Source organism: Galendromus occidentalis, unplaced genomic scaffold (assembly GCF_000255335.2).
Source record: "Galendromus occidentalis unplaced genomic scaffold, Mocc_1.1 scf7180000076500, whole genome shotgun sequence".
Lineage (NCBI taxonomy): Eukaryota > Metazoa > Arthropoda > Arachnida > Mesostigmata > Phytoseiidae > Galendromus > Galendromus occidentalis.
The window spans coordinates 1052754-1070802 of record NW_003804489.1 but is presented as its reverse complement, the minus strand read 5'-3'; the positions used below and the strand labels follow the sequence as shown (position 1 = coordinate 1070802).

The window sequence follows — 18049 nt, the reverse complement described above, 5'->3', positions numbered from 1 at the left end:
TCCAAAAAGCGACCCAAACAGCACCGTCGAACTATGACGACCGAGTCACCGTTCGATGATCCAGATGCTACTGCCTATGCCGCTGTAGGAGTGATCCGCACTCGAGCAGATCATTAGAGGGTGGCTGTCGTTTCCCTTCTTCCTTTCTCCTACCACTACCGCCGCTCCAAATGACTGTTCGTGTCCCCACGAATCGCTCACATGGTCAGGCACGTGCACGTAAGCCTCCCGAAATTCAACGGTGGGGTGGGCATGTGCACAGACGATTTCAACTCCGACCTGAACACAGCGTTGCATGTGGGATCGATAATCGATTAAAATACTCGAGGGTCAAGACTCGTGAGGAATGTACCTAGTCGAATGGGGCGGCCAATAGTGATTCCAAACGGATCGACTTTGCAGTAACCTGCTACCGGATGGATTCTTACGCTTGATGTCACGAGATCGGTCGATGTTGAACTGTGGACACGTGGGTAATTCATCATTGTTTTCTTCCCTTGCAGACAATCTTCCAAAAATCACGGAGCACCCATCGGACGTTGTCGCTCTCCGTGATGATCCGGCCCAGATGAACTGTGGGGCAGAAGGGTCCCAGCAGGTGAATTGGTATCACAAAGGCAAACTGGTGAAAAACCACGGCGGCAGCACGGTTTCTGGAGGGACTCTGTTCTTCTTGTCCGTTTCCCATCAGGACACCGGAGTTTATTGGTGTGAGGCCGTTAACAAAGCTGGAACCACTCGCAGCAGGAACGCCACCCTGAGCATCGCATGTGAGTACGGCCGAGTCCATGAGGTTGAAGGAGTCTCGAGGGGGAACAGCGAACAGAAATCCCTATTGATCGCGACGGAGGGTGACATGTCATCCGTCCATCTCGGGGATTCCAGTGGCGAATCTGACGAAACTTTATTCTCTCAACCATCCAGATCTCCGAGAAGAGTTCAAAGTCACTCCTTCTGATGTGGGAACAGCTCTCGGCGAAACAGCGGTGCTCCGATGCGAGCCGCCTGCTGGAGTGCCAAAACCAACGGTCGTGTGGCTTAAAGAAGGATTACCGGTGAGTTCATTCCAGAGTCAGTCACTTGCCGGAGTTTATAAAAATTAATAATCAGCTGGAGAGACCGCCGACTCAGTTTCTTCGTTTTTTTTGGTGGTCTCACAGCGAACTCGGAGGGTAGGGATGAATTCTTTCATCTTCTAATTCCTTAATGAAGAGTATGGTCGTGGAGAGTGCTTTCGGGCGGCTTTCCCGAAAAGTGCCACCGGTAAACGGTAGCGGCGAGGAGTAGAGGAACCGCGCGGGGAAAACAGATCGGCTCGAAAACCGAGAAATCGAGCGAGAAGAACACCCTCGTTGTGTTTGACAGAGAAACCGTGAAACAGTGGGAGCTGTTCTGTGGTCGTCATCTTCGTTGTCTGTGTTCCGGCATGCTTGACTGCTGGCCAGTCCCCTCCGTAGACGACCATTGGGTTAGCGGAGAGCCGTCGTCGTGCGATTCTGGCGCCCGCGTTTCGCATGCTTCTCCTGTCCGTTATAGTCCGTCGATGTTGAACAAGAACGACACGAGAGTAGACGATCCGAGGAGAGAAAAAGGCGACGTAAAAGATGAGGCGACCGCTGGTGTCTACGGAGAATGCTGTTGTCGGTGATGTTGTTGTTGTCACCCAGCAGACAGACAGGACAGCTGGAGTTTTTCAGAAAGCTCGCTCGATTCGTCTGTATGCATAAAAATATCTCTGAACAAGCGCCGCCGTCACCGGCGGTAATCTCGGACTAGGTGCTCTCGATGCCTCAGACCCCGCTGGTGCTTGGTGCTGCGCACCGCGGGAGCACCTGTTGGTTTGAATCTCGATATGAGTTGGATCCGTGGCGCTTTTGAGTTCAGACCGGACCCTTTGCCTCGGCCGAGTAGCTCGCTCAGGTCCATCCTTCTCCTCGCCTTTTGTTCTGGGAGCAACTCCAGGCAGAGCGACGAGGAGAGTCGGCCGAGCCTTGTTCCAAGTTCACGTTATATGTACTCGACATCATTTATAACATATAACCGATCCAAAGTATCAGATGGCGCGATCTGTGATAAATTCGCACGTGTCCCCGAGCGAAACTAGACTCCCACTTTATTAGGTCGGTCGACGCTTTTTCCGAAGGATCGTCCGCCTTAGCACGTTGGACAACAACGCTCAAGACGATCTGTCAGAACGCTTTGTCGCAGCGGCTCTGTCTCCCACCGAGTCTAGGATAGCAAGTTCGCCGAGACCGAAGCGTGTAGGTATGCGGTTGCAGCGATCGGTGAAGACGCCATGCTGAGGTTCGTCCGACATCTTTTTTGTCGCAGTCGATGCGGTGAGAGATGCCGTGACTGACGCTGCTGATTTCCGACGTGCTTCAGAGTTAGCGCGGCGATGCGATAATTTCGCTCCTTAGAAATTGGAGACTTCCTGGGATATTACGTCTTCACTGAGGTCGTCGATCCTACGAAATCCGGACGTTTCGGAATATCCATGCTCATGAACAATCCCACCGAGCAGAGGCTCCCAACGATATCGTTGGGGTTCTCGGTCTTCCTTCTGCTCCAGAGGAAGAGTTTTTCGACGACAAGCGAATCCAATAGCCTCGCTCCCGCTGAGATCAAGTTCCTCGACCGGTAACCGGCTGCCGAATCGTTCGGCGCGCACCGAGCGGCAGGCCGACTGATTGATTGATGAGTTTATTGGCTCAACAGATATCGAACAAACAAGCAAATAACACTCGTTCTTTGGAGAGACAGAGATTCTGTCACTCTCCCTCCCTGTGTCCGTTTGCCTTCCGATATTGAGCGTGCTCTTCATCAGCGAGATCGAGTCCATGATCGGCGTGCCGAGGCGGATCGATTCATTTGCGAACGCGAACATCATTATGATGAGATTCCAAGCCGCGGTTTAGACATTCGACTTTCGTTTACTCTCCGATAAGCCTCCAGAGGAGCCTCTCATAGAGAGCGAGAGCCGACGCGAATCTCAAGGTGTCGATTGTCACTCGCAGCTGATGGCAGTCTCGCTCCGAAAAATTGACTCATTTAACTTATTTAGCGGTCAACTCATTTCTTGTTTTGAATTCGACTTATTCATAGTTCACCAGACTGAATTCGATAAACTCGTTTTCCAGGTTAATGTCGGTACCGGAAAGAGCCGATTACGACTGCTCGACGACACCGGAGCGCTCTTCATTCAGGATGTGAGACTCTCGGATCAGGGATCTTATGTATGTAAAGCGGACAACATCGTTGGGACCCGGGAAACCACTCCGGCGAGACTACGAGTGCTAAGTGAGTTTTCTATCGAGAGCTACTAGTTATGTAATTAGTTGATCATCGCATCCTGTCTGTCTCCTAGCCCACAGTCAAGGTGCTTGTCGAAGCGGGAAGCGTTGTTGTTTTAGTTGTTGTGTGGGGTTGTTGTTGCTTAAGATGTTTAGATTTGAAGACGTGGAGAAACTCAGTTGCGAAAAGTCGTTCCAAGAACGTCACTCACGTGAGTCGTCTACGAGATTAAAACTCGAAGAAGCCACCGCTTGCGGTAGCCTTCCGTGTGGTTCACGATAACTCGGTGTCGAGCTGCTCATGTCGCCGTCGTCGAACACTCCGAAGCTGTTTGTGGAATTCCTCCCTTGTCGGTCGGAACAGAAGAAAGCGACGACGTTAAGGCTGCTACGGATGCTCACTTGCTCTAACGGCTATGTTTGTTTAGATTTTTCGACACAACTCGCTTGTGAGACAGACACATTGATCCTTTTACGGGCCGAGTCGTTCCTAGTCAAGTGTTCCTATTCCATAAACAAATCTACACCAGATCCAGCTCGCCATCCTCGCCGTGGGGATTTGACCGCGAGTCGGAGCACCCGCCAAAATAATGAGCGCCCAAGGAAAAGTTTACGATAGCGAACATCGATTCTGAAATTTCTCGGAAACGTCACGATCGGTGAATCCATTCGGAGAGCGAAACGAGTTTCCCGACTTGGAATATTTCCATAAGAGCTCCAGTATTTCGGTTTCCGATGATCGGGAACATCTCGGCGTCGAGCGAGCGAGCACTGCACAACTGTAGTAATCGCTGTCCACCGCAGTTGGCAGCGAAAACAGACAGAAAACGACGCGATGATGACGTCGTCGACGTCGGTCAGGGAGCTCCGAACGATGGTCGTCGCCATCACATTAATTGGACGCATAGATACATAGGTCCGGATAGCCGCGCGTCGGATGACGGTTTCCTCGCTAAACTGGGTTTCAACTCGAGGAGTTCTGGATCCCGTTCCTCAAGATGATGCTCAATTGATGCCTTTTGAGGGCTCGTGCTCCGGCGACGTGACCGTTCTGAAGCCGAGCAGAGATAAGCCGCAAGGGAGCTAGGAGAGATTATCACGGTGGCTTGGGTCGTCGTGGACGACGTGTCGAACATGATCGGTCAGAACTATTTTGCTCCAACCTTTTCTCCCTCGACCTCTCCGAGTCGTAGAGACACGGAGCCCTTTTTTTCATGCTGGAGGACAATTTTCTTCGTTTCCATTCAAGGGGACAGGCTTCGTGTGTCGTGGCCGGGTTCTTCATTTTCTGTGAAAATTTCTGCCTGCTTGCTCCGTCTTGCGTAGGAACGAGGGAAGACGCAAGGTTCTGTGCCTCGAAAAACGATCCGTCTTCCTCAGTCGAAGCGCCGAACAGTTAGTCACTGATTCCGCGTGAGAGTCGCATCGCTCAGAAACGTTTCACGGTAGCCATGGATGCCACGCTGGACGGCGAGATGGAGAGGAAGTTAACAGGAAAAAATAAAATGCTGTTCTCCCTGCAACCGATGAGAGGGAAGCAGGTGGCACGTAGGAAGCAACAGAAAGAGAAGAAGCAGAGGAGAGTTTTGTGTTCGTCGATGTTGCTGGCGACGGCTACTTCAGCAGCGACTCCCGCTGCTGCCGCCGTTGATCGAAGTGTGACGATCTCATTAATCTCTAAACGAAAATCTAAAAGCTCCGAAGAGCGATTCGTCTCCTTCGTACGATCATGTCATGCTAACTGTTACCGCCGCGGTTGATTCTGCGATTTTTCTTGCTGTTCCGAGGCACTCGTAAGTCGCCAGAGTTCGCGTCGGCATTCCTGGTTCAGGTTCCCGACAGAAGCGTCGGAACCCGTTCTGAATTGAAACTTCGTCTCCGTTGTTCTCGGATTGCATTGAAAGCGGCGCAGCATTGTTGATACCGCAACGGCGGATCGCGTCAAGATCTCGGCGCCGAAATTGGTTAGGCCACTGAAAGTCTATCATGTCGTCCCACACAAGATCTGCAAGGTGGCCCCTAATCCAATGCCTCCGTTTTTTTGAGGTCTCTTCAATCTCGCCTCTTCGTTCCTCTTCAGCGTGTTCTTCGTTTAATCGTCGCGCTCGACCCGGAGAGCCGAGGCGCCGATGAAAACGGCGGGCAAATAAATAACGTTGAAATCTCGAGAACGGCCTTTAGAACCCTTAAGGACCGGGAATGATGAAAAACGCTGTAGGGGCGGAGAGGGAATAATTCGAAGGGAAAAAGCGTCTCGAGACGTTTTTCAGAGGACGCATTCTTTGAAAGTAGGTGAAGAGACCCGGAGGAGTTCGCCGGGCGATAGACGGGCGGAATTCGAGGAGCAGGATTGGAGCAGGAGAAGGAATAGAGCGTTCACGGAGCATTGACAAGCATCTGGCCGACAGATGTCTGACTGAATTTAAGTCCACGGACGTTCCGGTGAATTTAGTTGGATGAGCAGGGGATTTGTCGAATCATGAGCGCCGCTTGTCTTCCCGCGGAGCAGTATCATGCGCCGTCACCATCTGCAAACACCGCACGCCGCCGTAGAATTCACGTGTCCGATGTCTGCTCGTTCATCAACTCGAGACGTATCGAGACCGTATCGAGAACCAGATTAGATTCTATGGATTTTTGAGCCCCGCTCATGCCTCAGTGTCTTAACAGGTTCAGTCGTTGCTAATCTGGTCGTGTTTTGAAGTTGATTATTTTTCCCCTCCTTCTCAAGCCGTCTGAAGATGCGGCCAGTAAACTCAAGGAGTTTACTGGCATAAACCCCCCGAGCGACGATCGATGGATCACCGGTGCTAACCTCGTCGAGCCTCGATCGATCCCGCGGCAAAGAGCTGCTAATTCCTGATTGCCCCGCTGTGCCCCGTTGCTTTGCCGGCCGTCATGGGGTCGTAGGTTCGGTACGGTCCGATGTTATCGGACCTGGCGTTTTATGACTCCGACGAGTGAGACAACTGAGATAGGTATCTGCTTGACAAGCAAGGGCTCAGGAGGTGTTCCTATCGAGAACAAATGAACAAACAAAAAGAAAACAGCTCCTCCGAGGCAAGAGGACTTGACGATTTGGCGAAGCTGGACAGTACCTCACCGTCCGCGTTTCTCGGATAGTTGAGGAGAATAAAAAGAAAAGTCGTCGTTCGCTTTATACGTACTGCTCTGCGTCTTCGATTTCAATCTCTGCTCGCGGAGCGAGCTGCGCCGGTCGTAGTTGTCCAGTTTGAAAAATGTTCTGAAAGCTCTCGTTGCCGCTCGGCTCCACGGGCGTCATGGCCCGGTCACCGGAGTCGACGTGAGTGCTGCACAAACAAGCGACTATTTTTCATTTCGATTGTTGTATGATATTCTTTCTGGAGACTCCCGAGCCGGATCGATTCGGTACTTTTCCGAATTCAGCTTGGTTCTCAGAAGTCCCGACCTGGATGGAAACTTTTTCCCCTGGCTTTTTGTGCTCTCCGAGAAATCACTCGGCTAATTATCTCATTTTGATTGAATAAATATCACTCTTTCATCGAGAATTGAAGCATCACATCGAGCCTTCCCGACATCCACGATTGAAGGTTCGACCCCCGGTCGCTACGCGTGAAGGTCGCAGCTCTGATGAGCCTTCCCGGACTTGGGTCTTCTCTCGAGAGAATGAACCCCATGGTGAGCCCTTCCCACGAGTGCTCAAAAACTTCTTTAGTCATCGATCTCGTCGGATCGGATACTACGAAATGATTATGATGTCGAATCAAGAGTCTTCTCAAGGTTGTTCTCAGCGCAAAGGGTGGAGCAAGTGCGAAGACGAATTAATTCACCGGAAGGCGCGTCGCGTCCGGCGACTAAGAAACAAAGTTCTCGGGTTGCCGGTGGCTCTAAAAACTGAAAGCACGCCTTCGAGGCGATACTCCGCTTTAATCGTAGGGCCGAGTGAGTCATATTTCCTCGGAGTTTCTCTCCCGGCATCGATCTTCCTCGATCGTTTCTCTTGCGTGTGTCACAATTCGAAATATCCGCCTCGATTCTCGGTCCGTGCTGGATCCCGAGAACTCGAGATTCGGAATCTTGTTTATTCAGTCCATAACAAGCGACACACATAGCTTCGCTTACGACGAAGCTCAGGTCTGGAGGGCCGACTCATGAAGTGCACGCTATCCCTGAACATATTTCTCCGTGAGCCGATCTTTAGCAATGGTGCGAGTTATGCAAATATGTCTGTCTGCGGCCATTGTCGGTCGGTCGCTGCTTCACTTGTCCGTTTCTCAGTCACTTGTCAGTCGATGTTCTCGATCGTCCGCTTGAAGCAGCACTCAGAACAAGTCTGAACACCATTCAGCGAGACATACCGACCCAGCGAGCGAGCGACCGACCGACCGAACGACTGACTGGTAGACTGAGGGTCGGACGTACAGAAAGCGCTCAGACGTGTCCCGTAGACCTCAGAAGCTTTTGTGGGGCATCGATTCATCCCTCGGACGGACGAGCAAGCGAGTCGACGGACGGACGGACGGCGAGCTCAAACAAAGCCGACATGTCAAACATCTTATCGGAGCGCCCACACTTGTTGCTGCTCTTACGTGTCGCCGTCCTGTGCTCGTCGCTGTCTTCGGTGTCCATACACTGTATTTAAGCGTTTCCAAGGGCGTCTCTAATTTACGAGAATGGAATTATTATCTTTCGGTCCCGCCCGTTCATCAGAGCCGACGTTAAGCGAGAAAGACAAGCGCCAGGATTCGAGCGTTGGACGCAGAGGCCCGGGTGCTCACTCTGCTAACGTTCCCTACTTCGAGGTGTTGCGGAGACTTCGGATACGAGGGCGTAATTGAGCTGCTTAAGCTTTCCGTGTAATGCGATGATGATCCGCGCCCAACGCTGGGAATCTGTACCACGGCTCTGAACAATTAAAATGAACAAATTATTTTTCTGTCGGTCACGTATTGTGTGTCGAATTGTTCCGTTGGCTTATGACGCGCTGGACATTTCGAGGGATCAGAGATAAATTTATAATCTCATGATTGAGCAGTAGCGCCTTGAGCTGTCAGATCACGCAAAAGCCGTTCTTTGGAGAAATGCTGAGTCGGTGTAAGGACCGGTGATCGGCTCGGTCCGGCGGAGCTGTCTGCTTGTCTATCGAGACTCACCTTTATTTGTGTAAGTGGCGACGATTATCCATTGGCTCCGCTCGTTGCTGTCGCGGCGGCATCGACGACGAGCATCGGTGGTAGATGTGGCGGCGGTGGTGCTGATGGTGATTCTGCAATTATGTTCTGCTGCGAAACGTACGATGAAATGTACGAACGTCTGCCTTTCGCGAGGCAGCCGGCGCTGTCCACTGCAAAGATGCTGCCCTGTACCCCCCCCCCCCGTATGCTCGAAGCTTTTACGTGAGAGCGGCAGAAAATCGGCCAAACGACGTAATTATTTTTCATGTCCTGAGCCACAGCCCGCCGAATTAGGGGTGCTCGCTCGTCGCGACAACAACGTTTTCGAGCCAGCGACTGTCGGGACAGCAAAACGATGCACTGAGCAATCTATAAATATCTGCCGAAGCCGTTGAACAAGGCAATGACTATGTTCGCGTGCGGATCAGGTAGCGCCGCTGGAAGCTTAACTTGGGCACACAGACGCACACATGGTACAGATGGCCGTTCCGGAGGCGCCCACTGCCGAATGCCGTAGACATAGACCAGCAGCGGACGCATACAAAGGGTTTTGACGAATTCTTATTGAGCTCGGTAACCGATGAAGATGTGAATCGTGGCAACGAGACCGTTGCCGGCTCGAGTCGTAACGGAATAGAAAATCTCCTTCGGAGAGCACACTCCCTCCGATTGGTTGGAACACGAATCCAAGCTCATTGACGATGATCTCGGTGATGACTGGACGTGGATCTGAATAATTAGTCCCGGAGGGTGCTCAGACGCAGCTCGGCTACAATTATTATCATGTATTGAGCTCCATGGTCTTTCTTTCAGGCAAGCCGAATTTCGTCGTCAAGCCCGAGGACGTATCCGTCGTCTCAACGGACCGCACAAATGTCCGCCTTGAGTGCACCGTCGCTGGGGATCCGCAACCGAGCATCCGGTGGACGAAAGACGGGAAACCCCTCGAAGTGTCCTCGAAACTGAAAATCAATTCTAACGGACGTACGGGCGTGTCTTCGATCGTTGAGATAAACGACGTGAGCTCCAGCGATCAGGGCGAATACATCTGCGAGGCTTCGAACGAGGTTGGAACGGTCACCGCATCGGCGAAAGTCAGCATTGAATGTGAGTTCCGATCGGGGCAAGGGGAGAGACGAAGAAGAGGACTCGCGCATACCACGCACCGGCAGAAGTAGTTTCAGGAGAGAAATTCTTTTGGGCGATTCCGAAACGATGTTCGATTATGATTCCAGCTCGTCCGCTGTTCAGACAACGCCCTCTGGACCAACGGATCGCTCTGCACAGCACAGCGACACTACACTGCGCGGCATCGGGCAGTCCGCCGCCGAGCATTTTCTGGAGTCGTGAAGGTTCTCAAGAAGGTCTCATGTTCACCAACAAAACCTACGGACGAATCTCGGTCGATGCTTCGGGTACTCTCACGATCCGTGATGCTCAAAAAGACGACGAGGGATCGTACATTTGTTCGGCCCTATCGTCAATTGGATCAGCGATGTCGAGAGCGCACCTCGAAGTAGCGACGGTCGAAGATCTGCCACCGCCGCTATTGGCTGTCGTTCCGGTAAACCAAACTGTTCCCGAGGGGGAATCGGTGACGTTCCACTGCGAAGGTGCTGGAGCACCTCAGCCGGAGATCCGATGGCTTTTCAATGATAGGGACATTGATGAGGAAGAGGATGATCGTCTCAGCGCTGATGACACTTCGCTCGTTATCCAAGGTATGTGGGACTGTATCACTGTCCGTGCGTTCTTCATTCCAACCGCTCGCTCCTCGAGCCGTCGATATCCGTTTCAGCCCGACGAGGAAGAATCCCACAGATTCCGACATTTCTAATGAAAAACTCAGGGCTCTCGTCGATATATGTAGTGTCGAAATAAGGCAACACATCATTGGAAAAATCTCACGAAACTCTATCGAATGAATTCTAGATGCCGTCGCTGATGACAGTGGGCTGTACACATGCATCGCCTGGGGAGAAAATGGCGAGACACGACGCTCCGCGTCTCTGAAGGTCCTTCACGGTGAGTTAGTGAGCAGTCCTTTTCAGACTTTGTCGTCCGTTCGGTCATTTCTACAATCGCTCGTTCTTTCGGTCGTGCCATCGTCAGCTCTACGGGCGAGCTTAAGGTCTCAATGCGCCTCGTACCTGTCGCTTTATTCTCCGTTCGATACCTCGTCACTGAGGAGCCAACTTTCCGCGATGAGCAAACATCGCGTACCCTCGGGGGACATTCGCTTGAAACCAGAACTGATGAAGCTGTATGCAGATTCGAGAAAAAAATATTCTCGTGCTCGCCGGCACAGACAATTAACGTCGAAGAAAGCTAGTCTGTCTTGGTTACGTGACCTGTTCTCACCCGGGGTCTTCTGTTCCAGAGTCCGGGCTTTTCATACGGGCGCCTCCGCCTTCGCTTCTGCCGGGAGCTCCAGGTCGGCCATCTGTGACCAATGTAGATGACACCTCAATCAGTCTTGTCTGGGATGCCCCGCCAGAAGATAACTCCGATGAGGACGACGTCGAGGGCTATTCTCTTGAATTCTTCAGTCCAGATCTCCGGTCGGGCTGGCTTTTGGCCGCCGAGAAGATCCGCGGAACCAAATATACGCTCACCGGCCTGAGGGCAGAGACTCGTTACTTGTTCGTTGTGAGAGCCCGCAATAGCCACGGTACCGGTAGACCGTCGCCCATATCGAAAGCGGTGAAAACTTCAGGATTCTCGTCGAGTTCTGACGGTCAACAGTTGAGCAAAGTTCGTTCTGAGCTCGCTGAGCTTGAGGTCAAGATCAGGAGCGTCAAAGCGATCAATTCAACTGCGGTCAGCTTGGACTGGACGGTCGTCGGGGATCGTGATCGTTTGGAGGGCTACTACCTTTGGTTCAGGAGCTTGAACCCGGGCATCGATGACGACCGATTCAGCATGGTCACCGTATGGGGCAGCAAGCGGACCCGTTTCGTGCTCCAGGAGCTTTCGAAGTTCACAACCTACGAATTATTCCTGGTGCCTTTCTACAAAACAGTCGAAGGCTCCCCGAGCAACATGAAGAGTGTCAGCACCCTCGAGGACGGTAAGTGATGTCCGGAATTTGTTTTCCGACTCCATTGGATTTTCCACCTCTAGATTCTCTCCCTTACTCATTCGCGTCCGAATTCGCAGCTCCCTCGGCACCCGTAACCGATATTTCGGTGAATGTGGCCAATTCAACGAGTGTCTGGGTACAATGGAGAGAGCCGCCGCCGCACGAGCAGAACGGATATCTGCAGGGCTACAAACTGATTCTTTTGGGCGAACGAGAAACCGCTAATCGCAACGTGCTCACAAACGCTACCCACTTCGTGTTTACGAACCTCGTCGAGAAAATGCGTTATCGCCTACAGATTCTCGCGTTCACGGCGGCGGGCGACGGGCCTCCGAGTCATTTCGTAGGTTTGTCGACGGACGAGGACTTCATCCGAAGTTTAGCTGCCGATGCCAAGGACAAGGAACCGTGGTTGGTTCTTCTGTTGTCGGCGGTGTTGTGTTTCGTGCTGATAACGATCAGTGCAGGGATTCTGTTCTTCCTCTGCAAGCGTCAGAAAGACTTGAAGGCGACCACCGTGTCATCGGTGCCGGTCTCGAAGGGAGGCGACGTCAAGTAAGTGTTGAGTTAATTCCGCTCGTTCGTAAGAAGCTGTCTCAAGTGTTGCCAACATCTTTATCATCGTCGAGTGGTTTTTGTGGCCACTACTACATACTTCCACTACGACCACAGTAGCTAGTGCGATAACTTCCACTGTTATTTCTGCTATTGGTTCGGATGGCGTGGCGCCGCCGCGCCGTCGTCGCGCCGGCTAAATAAAATAGACCACTCAACGACGTATCGCTTCTCTCAGCAGCCTATTCGCCTCGCTCGGTCACCCGGTCCCGGCGCAAAATTGGAGTCAAGTCTACAGCTGTAACGATGCCACCAAGGAGAAAGAGGTTCTCTACGAGAACAAGCTAATGAAAATACTCGACGGTGTCAACTATTGCAGGTATGCTCAAGACTTCGTCAAACTTCGAATATTCTAGACCTGAACCCTTGGGACGGGGAAAACTGCACGCGGAGTGGGTGGAGAGGGGGAAGAAATGTTTTCCCGAAGTCACTGTTTTATTCACACTCTTGCGGTTTCTTCCCGTCTAGTGAATACACGCCTCTGAACCTGCAACGGGAAGAAGGAGAGTACGCAGAGGTTGGTGGTCAGCAGAAACTCAACACTTTCGGAGCATTCCCCGCTTACAACCAGCACGTCCCGTCTTTTCCGGAGCCGTATGCTTCCACTACGATACTTGCGAACCTCCCGCAACATCGACCCAACGAACTTCTGCATAAGGCACAGGCCGGACGTCAATCAGTTCGGTCGGTGACAGGATTGCACCCGTCGCAGGAGTTTGAAGGTCTGCTCCAGGCGCGGAAATCATTCAGCGACGCCAGCAACGGAGACTCCTCGAGTTACAGCAGAAGGAGCGGGGTAAGTTTTCGGAGCTTCAACCGCATTCTTGGGGCCTGCAAAGTCTCTCCGGGGGAATTCATGCTTCCCTGAATCCTGTCTCGGGAGTTGTCGGGAAACGGGGATAGGGAAGGCGAGCCCTTAATCAATGTTTCGATCCATAATTTTGTGTCTCGGTCGTTTCAGAGGTCGAGTAGAAGCAGCGGACGCGTGAGGACGACTGGTCGCGTGGGAGGCTACCAGAGGGGTCTCGCGCTTCAAAACCTCAAAGGTTCGGACAGTACGTCCCTTTCCGAAGACGACTCCACGGGAATGCAATCGTGGGGTAGGAATAGTGGCAGGAACGAGCCGATCTACAATACGGTGCCCGAGGAAGACGTCGACGAACAACGTCGACGGGACGTTCCGATTTCATCGAGAGACGACATCACGGTGCCAACATACAGCCGATCGTTATGTACTCCAGTCACAGCGCGGAAACTTGAGATTTTCGAAAGCAACAGTACCCGCAGCAGATAGGTAGAGTAGAGGGGGGGGATCGCGGAGGGGAATCTGCGATTTGAGGTGGAGTTGTAGATATTAGCCCTCTTACAGCAAGCTGGATAGGAAGGGAGAGAGCTTTGAAAGAAACTGCCCGTTGTACATATATAGGAAACTGACGGTGAAGAATATCGAAGCGTTGACTCGTTAGGAAGTGAACACGATCTCTCTTGTACATACATCTAGTCTGACCGAGTTTCGGACTCACTCAGGAAGCTGGAGCTTCACCGGCTTCGGCTTGAGAATATTTAGTAAATTATCAAACGAAGCATATCGTTTAGTTAACATAGAGTTTGATAGCGGAGCGGCTCAAACTGTCTGATTTGTTCTGCCGCCGCCGACATGACTTGTCGAGTGATTCCCTATCTTTTCCCGAGCCTTCTCCTAGGGTCTGCGACGTACGATGGAACGGTCCTGAGTTAGATGGAGAGGCTGAAAATTACTCCATATGCGGAAAAACTCGCTCGTCAAAATCGGACGGCGGAACCTACTGTGATAGATTTTTCATGTCGGAGGCCGAATCCTCCAACCGAACAAGCACTCACTTACAGAAGCATTGGGTGACTGCTGATGATTTTTTTTCACGCATCATGACTATATGCAGAACCGAACTGTGCCCACGTCCATTCATTATTTGATTTCGTCCTATCGCAGACGCGATAGGCACCTCGACCGTTCGGGTATGGTTCTGAGGTGATCGCACATTTTGTCGCAGAGGTGCATATGAAAGTGAATGCTGGCGTGGAGCTTCGTAAGACTCTTGAGTTGGAGGTTGGATTTAATGGAAATTTTCTCAATGCATGAAGAACTCTGAAGAGTGTTGTAAGTACGGAATCGAGTGAGTGCAGCATATTCAGCATGGTGGAAGATTACTCCGATCCCAGAAAACGGGGGGACGACACCCTGACACAACGGGAGGGAAACAATGAATAAATGTTGATAACATTTACAGTGGAAGTGTGGAAATTAAGTTGTTTTTAATCCTAGCGCGATAGCATCATAAGAGCCGCTTGAAACGCGGGAGTCCCTCATAACGCTGCGCCGACTTTATTCTTCGCTTTCTTTCCATGAAGCTGCCTCCATCAATTAAATTCCTTCTGCGGTGGTTTTTATATGTTCGCACCTCCTTCCTTTTCCGCCTCAAATTTACCAGGATCTAGCGTTTTTGGCGCAACCACGGCGTTCTCGCGCCTATTTGAAGTTGAAGGAGTGGGGATCATATCCGCCAGATTATCCCGAATGGAGTCGGCATCGGGGATGAGAAGTTCACGTTCCCTCCGCTAGAACTGACTCTCCTCCCGAGTACATTTCGGAGGCTCATAACAGATGGATTTGATAGCGACAATGTCGAGGGAAAAGAAGCATGATAGCCTCATGGGAAACTCCGGATGATATGACGACTCTGACGATGATCATGAGAGAATGGACTCGTGGATAGCGCTCCTTTCGTGCGACATCAGGGTCATCGGGATGGTGGCGCGTAGTGGATGCCTTGATCGTGGTTTCCGCGAGTTGGCTCTTGAAGTTCTGAGATTCGAATGCGGAATGTTCAGGAGCCGGGACCGCAGAAGACTGGGAGGGGTAAGAGCCGACGAAAGCATAAAAAATGAGAGGACGCCGATGAAGAGAACAAGCCCGAACCAAAACGCAGGCAGATGTTCGGATTGTAAAACCAGCAGATAACGAAGTTGCTGAGGCTTTGACGATGACTGCCAGGCCGCTGGGTGGTTGGACTGTATTATTCTGTGCCGTCTCGGACCCCGACAAGGATTTACAGACAGACGAACTGACTGACTGACTGACTGATGTCGGATTGACTCACTGACTAGACTGAGCTGAGTGACGGCTGGCCGGTCGCACGAGCGGACGAAAGAGCCGCTCGATCCTGGTCGACTTTCCGTCGGTCTGAATTTGCTCTGCTTTGTTGTATGGCATAGAGCACACGTCACTCATCAGCCGAATCACCAAAGCGTGAGCACTACGGAGCGAGGCGGAACTCCACCTCAGTCCAATAATTGTTTTTTTCGCTTTCTATTTGACTTCTGGGAGTCCCCTATCGGACGATGTGTATCCACGGTGATCAGCTCGAACAAAGGAACGCTCGTCGATCGAGGGGACACGTTTTTTCCACAGGAGCCTCCACACATTCAGTCGCTCGGGTCCGTCGCGAAGGTCGGAGCCCTGAGGTCAGAGTTGTCACAACTCGAGTGGTTTTTCCAAAGACTTCCGATCCGCTGCATCTATCTGTTTGAGATCGACCGCGACTCGTTTGAGTCTGCCTCAATCCACACTTCCGCGGAGATTTCTCAAAAACCCAGAAATTCGCCCAGGAAGTCGATGAGTCGGTTTCCACGTGACTCCTTTTCTATTCTACGAGTGATGCGGTGCCCTTGAGCGGTTTCTCCAAAAACCAATAGGAAAATTTAGCAAGAAATATGCACGTTTCGCCGAAGTCCGAGCGTCGCTTGAACGCACGCGTGCATGCTTGACTGACTACGATGATCGCTGCACATTATCGTCTCTCATAATAAAGCCGAAAACATTGCTGCGGGTCTTCGAATTGAATCGGACATTATGTAGCGGCGATAATGACATTTATTGTCGCCGATCTATAAAAGAGTCGTCCCACACAGGACTTACGGATAAACTAAAGGGGACGCGTACTGCGCGCACGCGAGTCGGCGTTTCCGACAGTTGCATAATTGTATATGGGCTCAGCGCATTCGGCGAATTAGGGAACGGCTCGACCCAGCTCCTCTTGAGCAATTTGTTCGATTGTCTCTCATGTTTCCGAGTAAGCTCGACGAATAGTGGCAAATCGCTCTGTATCAAAGGGTCTGAATGATGTCGACTTCTCGCTTGTCCGGATCGACGCTGTCGTCACCGAATGAACTCGACAAGAAAGATGAATAACAAGACCAGCGCTGGCGGTGCCCGGAATCTTCCAGGAAATTATGTCTGGGCTAGGCTAGCGTTAGGTTCATTCCATATTCTGGCTCCAATACCTGAGAAGGGAGGGGGGGGGGTCGCCGCTCAGGCAATTCGCTACAGAGATTAGTTCGAGCCAGAACTTCGAGCTATTTCTCCGGAATATATGATAGTGAAACTTCATAGGGGACTTTCGCCAGAATCTTCTCGGACTTGGGACTACCAGGTATTTTGAGATCTCGCAACAGTCTCCGATACTTATCATTCGGTCTCGGTCTCCCAGAGATCTCCATTCGCCGATTCGACTCCGATAAATGTCTCTCATTCACCCCTCCTCCTTTAAAAGGCTTCCGGTCTCGGCAAAAACTCGCCAACGATGCAGTCAGAGGAGTACTCTGGTCTGACGACTTAATGAGCTTGAGGCTCATATTAAAGTGTGAAGCTATTAAAAGGGACCCTCCGCCAAAAACACCACAAGCGGGAACTCAAACCCGCAAGAACCTGGACCGAAAACCGAAGGATAAACCATGAATGAATGAAGAAAGACTCCGAGCGAGCGAGCTAGCTTAACTAATCGTTCGTTTGTTCGGCGACTCGTTTACAAGTAAGCAGTCGGGTAGGCGGTTGAAAAGGCAGGCGAGCAGACAGTCAGACACACCGGCTGGCATGTAGATAGACACATCTTTTTCAGTTTCGTATCTCTCATGACTTTGGAAATTCGTGCGGCGTCTGAGGTAACAATTGAGAGGATGAGAAGAAGAGGAACAGATGTTCAGTGATGGTCCCTCATTAACTCTTGACACCTCGATGGTTCGGATCACTGTCAGAATGCACGCCTCTTAATAATAATGGTGCTTGTGATGAGGCACATCGTATCTCAATCAGCTCTGCGGTCGGAGTCGGTGCTCCGATTGTACTGCAAACAACATAGGCGGAAAATTTAAAGATCCCGGCTATTGATGGCAAAAGCTCAATCGAGACGGATCCTCCGAAATTCCTGGAGGGAAGAGGGACCGAGAAAAAAGCACAATAAGGAAGTTCCGAAAGTTATCCCATATGGGTCCGTGACCACTCGAGAAAATCCTCTCGACATAGATGACTTATCAGAAATAGAAGTGTTCTCAGATACGAACAACGCGAGTGGACACGAGCGAGTTTATGATGTCGAAGTGCGTCGAGCGAAAATTATGAGCGCATACCCAAAGGTAGATCCAGCCATTCGTTGAATCGAGAAGACAGCGGAGAAGGAGACCGAGTGATGAGTCGGAAGACGAGCGAGATAAAATGAAGAGCAAGAACGTGCTCTTACGCTGGGAAGACGGACGCACGACATTCGGCGCCCGCTCTAACTGTCTAGCGAGTGCCCCAACGTTTTGGGGGCCCATCCATGACAGAACTGACAATAGGTGAGAAAGGAAGAAGACCGACCGACGACTTCTTTGGATCTCGTCAACGTGACAACCCATTATGGCATGTGAGTGGATTTGTTGGTCGCTGCGCGTGATGTGTCCGCCTGTGCGTGTCGCTTCAAAACACCGTGTCGCGCTCGGCGTTATTGTTTCGAGCGAACTTTGCATTGTGTCGCTTCCGACTGCTCCGATAGCGACTCCAACGGTGTTTACGGCCGATCACATAATCAGGAAGCGATGCGCTGGATTGG

At 51.5% G+C, this 18049-nt stretch overlaps 1 protein-coding gene across 1 annotated transcript; it reads left to right on the top strand.

The window, feature by feature from the left end:
- The first annotated feature begins 433 nt into the window (after positions 1-433).
- On the top strand, positions 434-16920 carry LOC100904257 (protein sax-3-like). Its single transcript, XM_029113270.1, has 13 exons — positions 434-770; positions 925-1055; positions 3141-3300; positions 9263-9556; positions 9685-10170; positions 10382-10482; positions 10832-11519; positions 11609-12086; positions 12325-12465; positions 12615-12942; positions 13108-13423; positions 16140-16255; positions 16825-16920. The coding sequence occupies exons 1-13, from the start codon at positions 434-436 to the stop codon at positions 16918-16920; spliced, it is 3672 nt and encodes a 1223-aa protein (XP_028969103.1).
- Positions 16921-18049: the final 1129 nt, after the last annotated feature.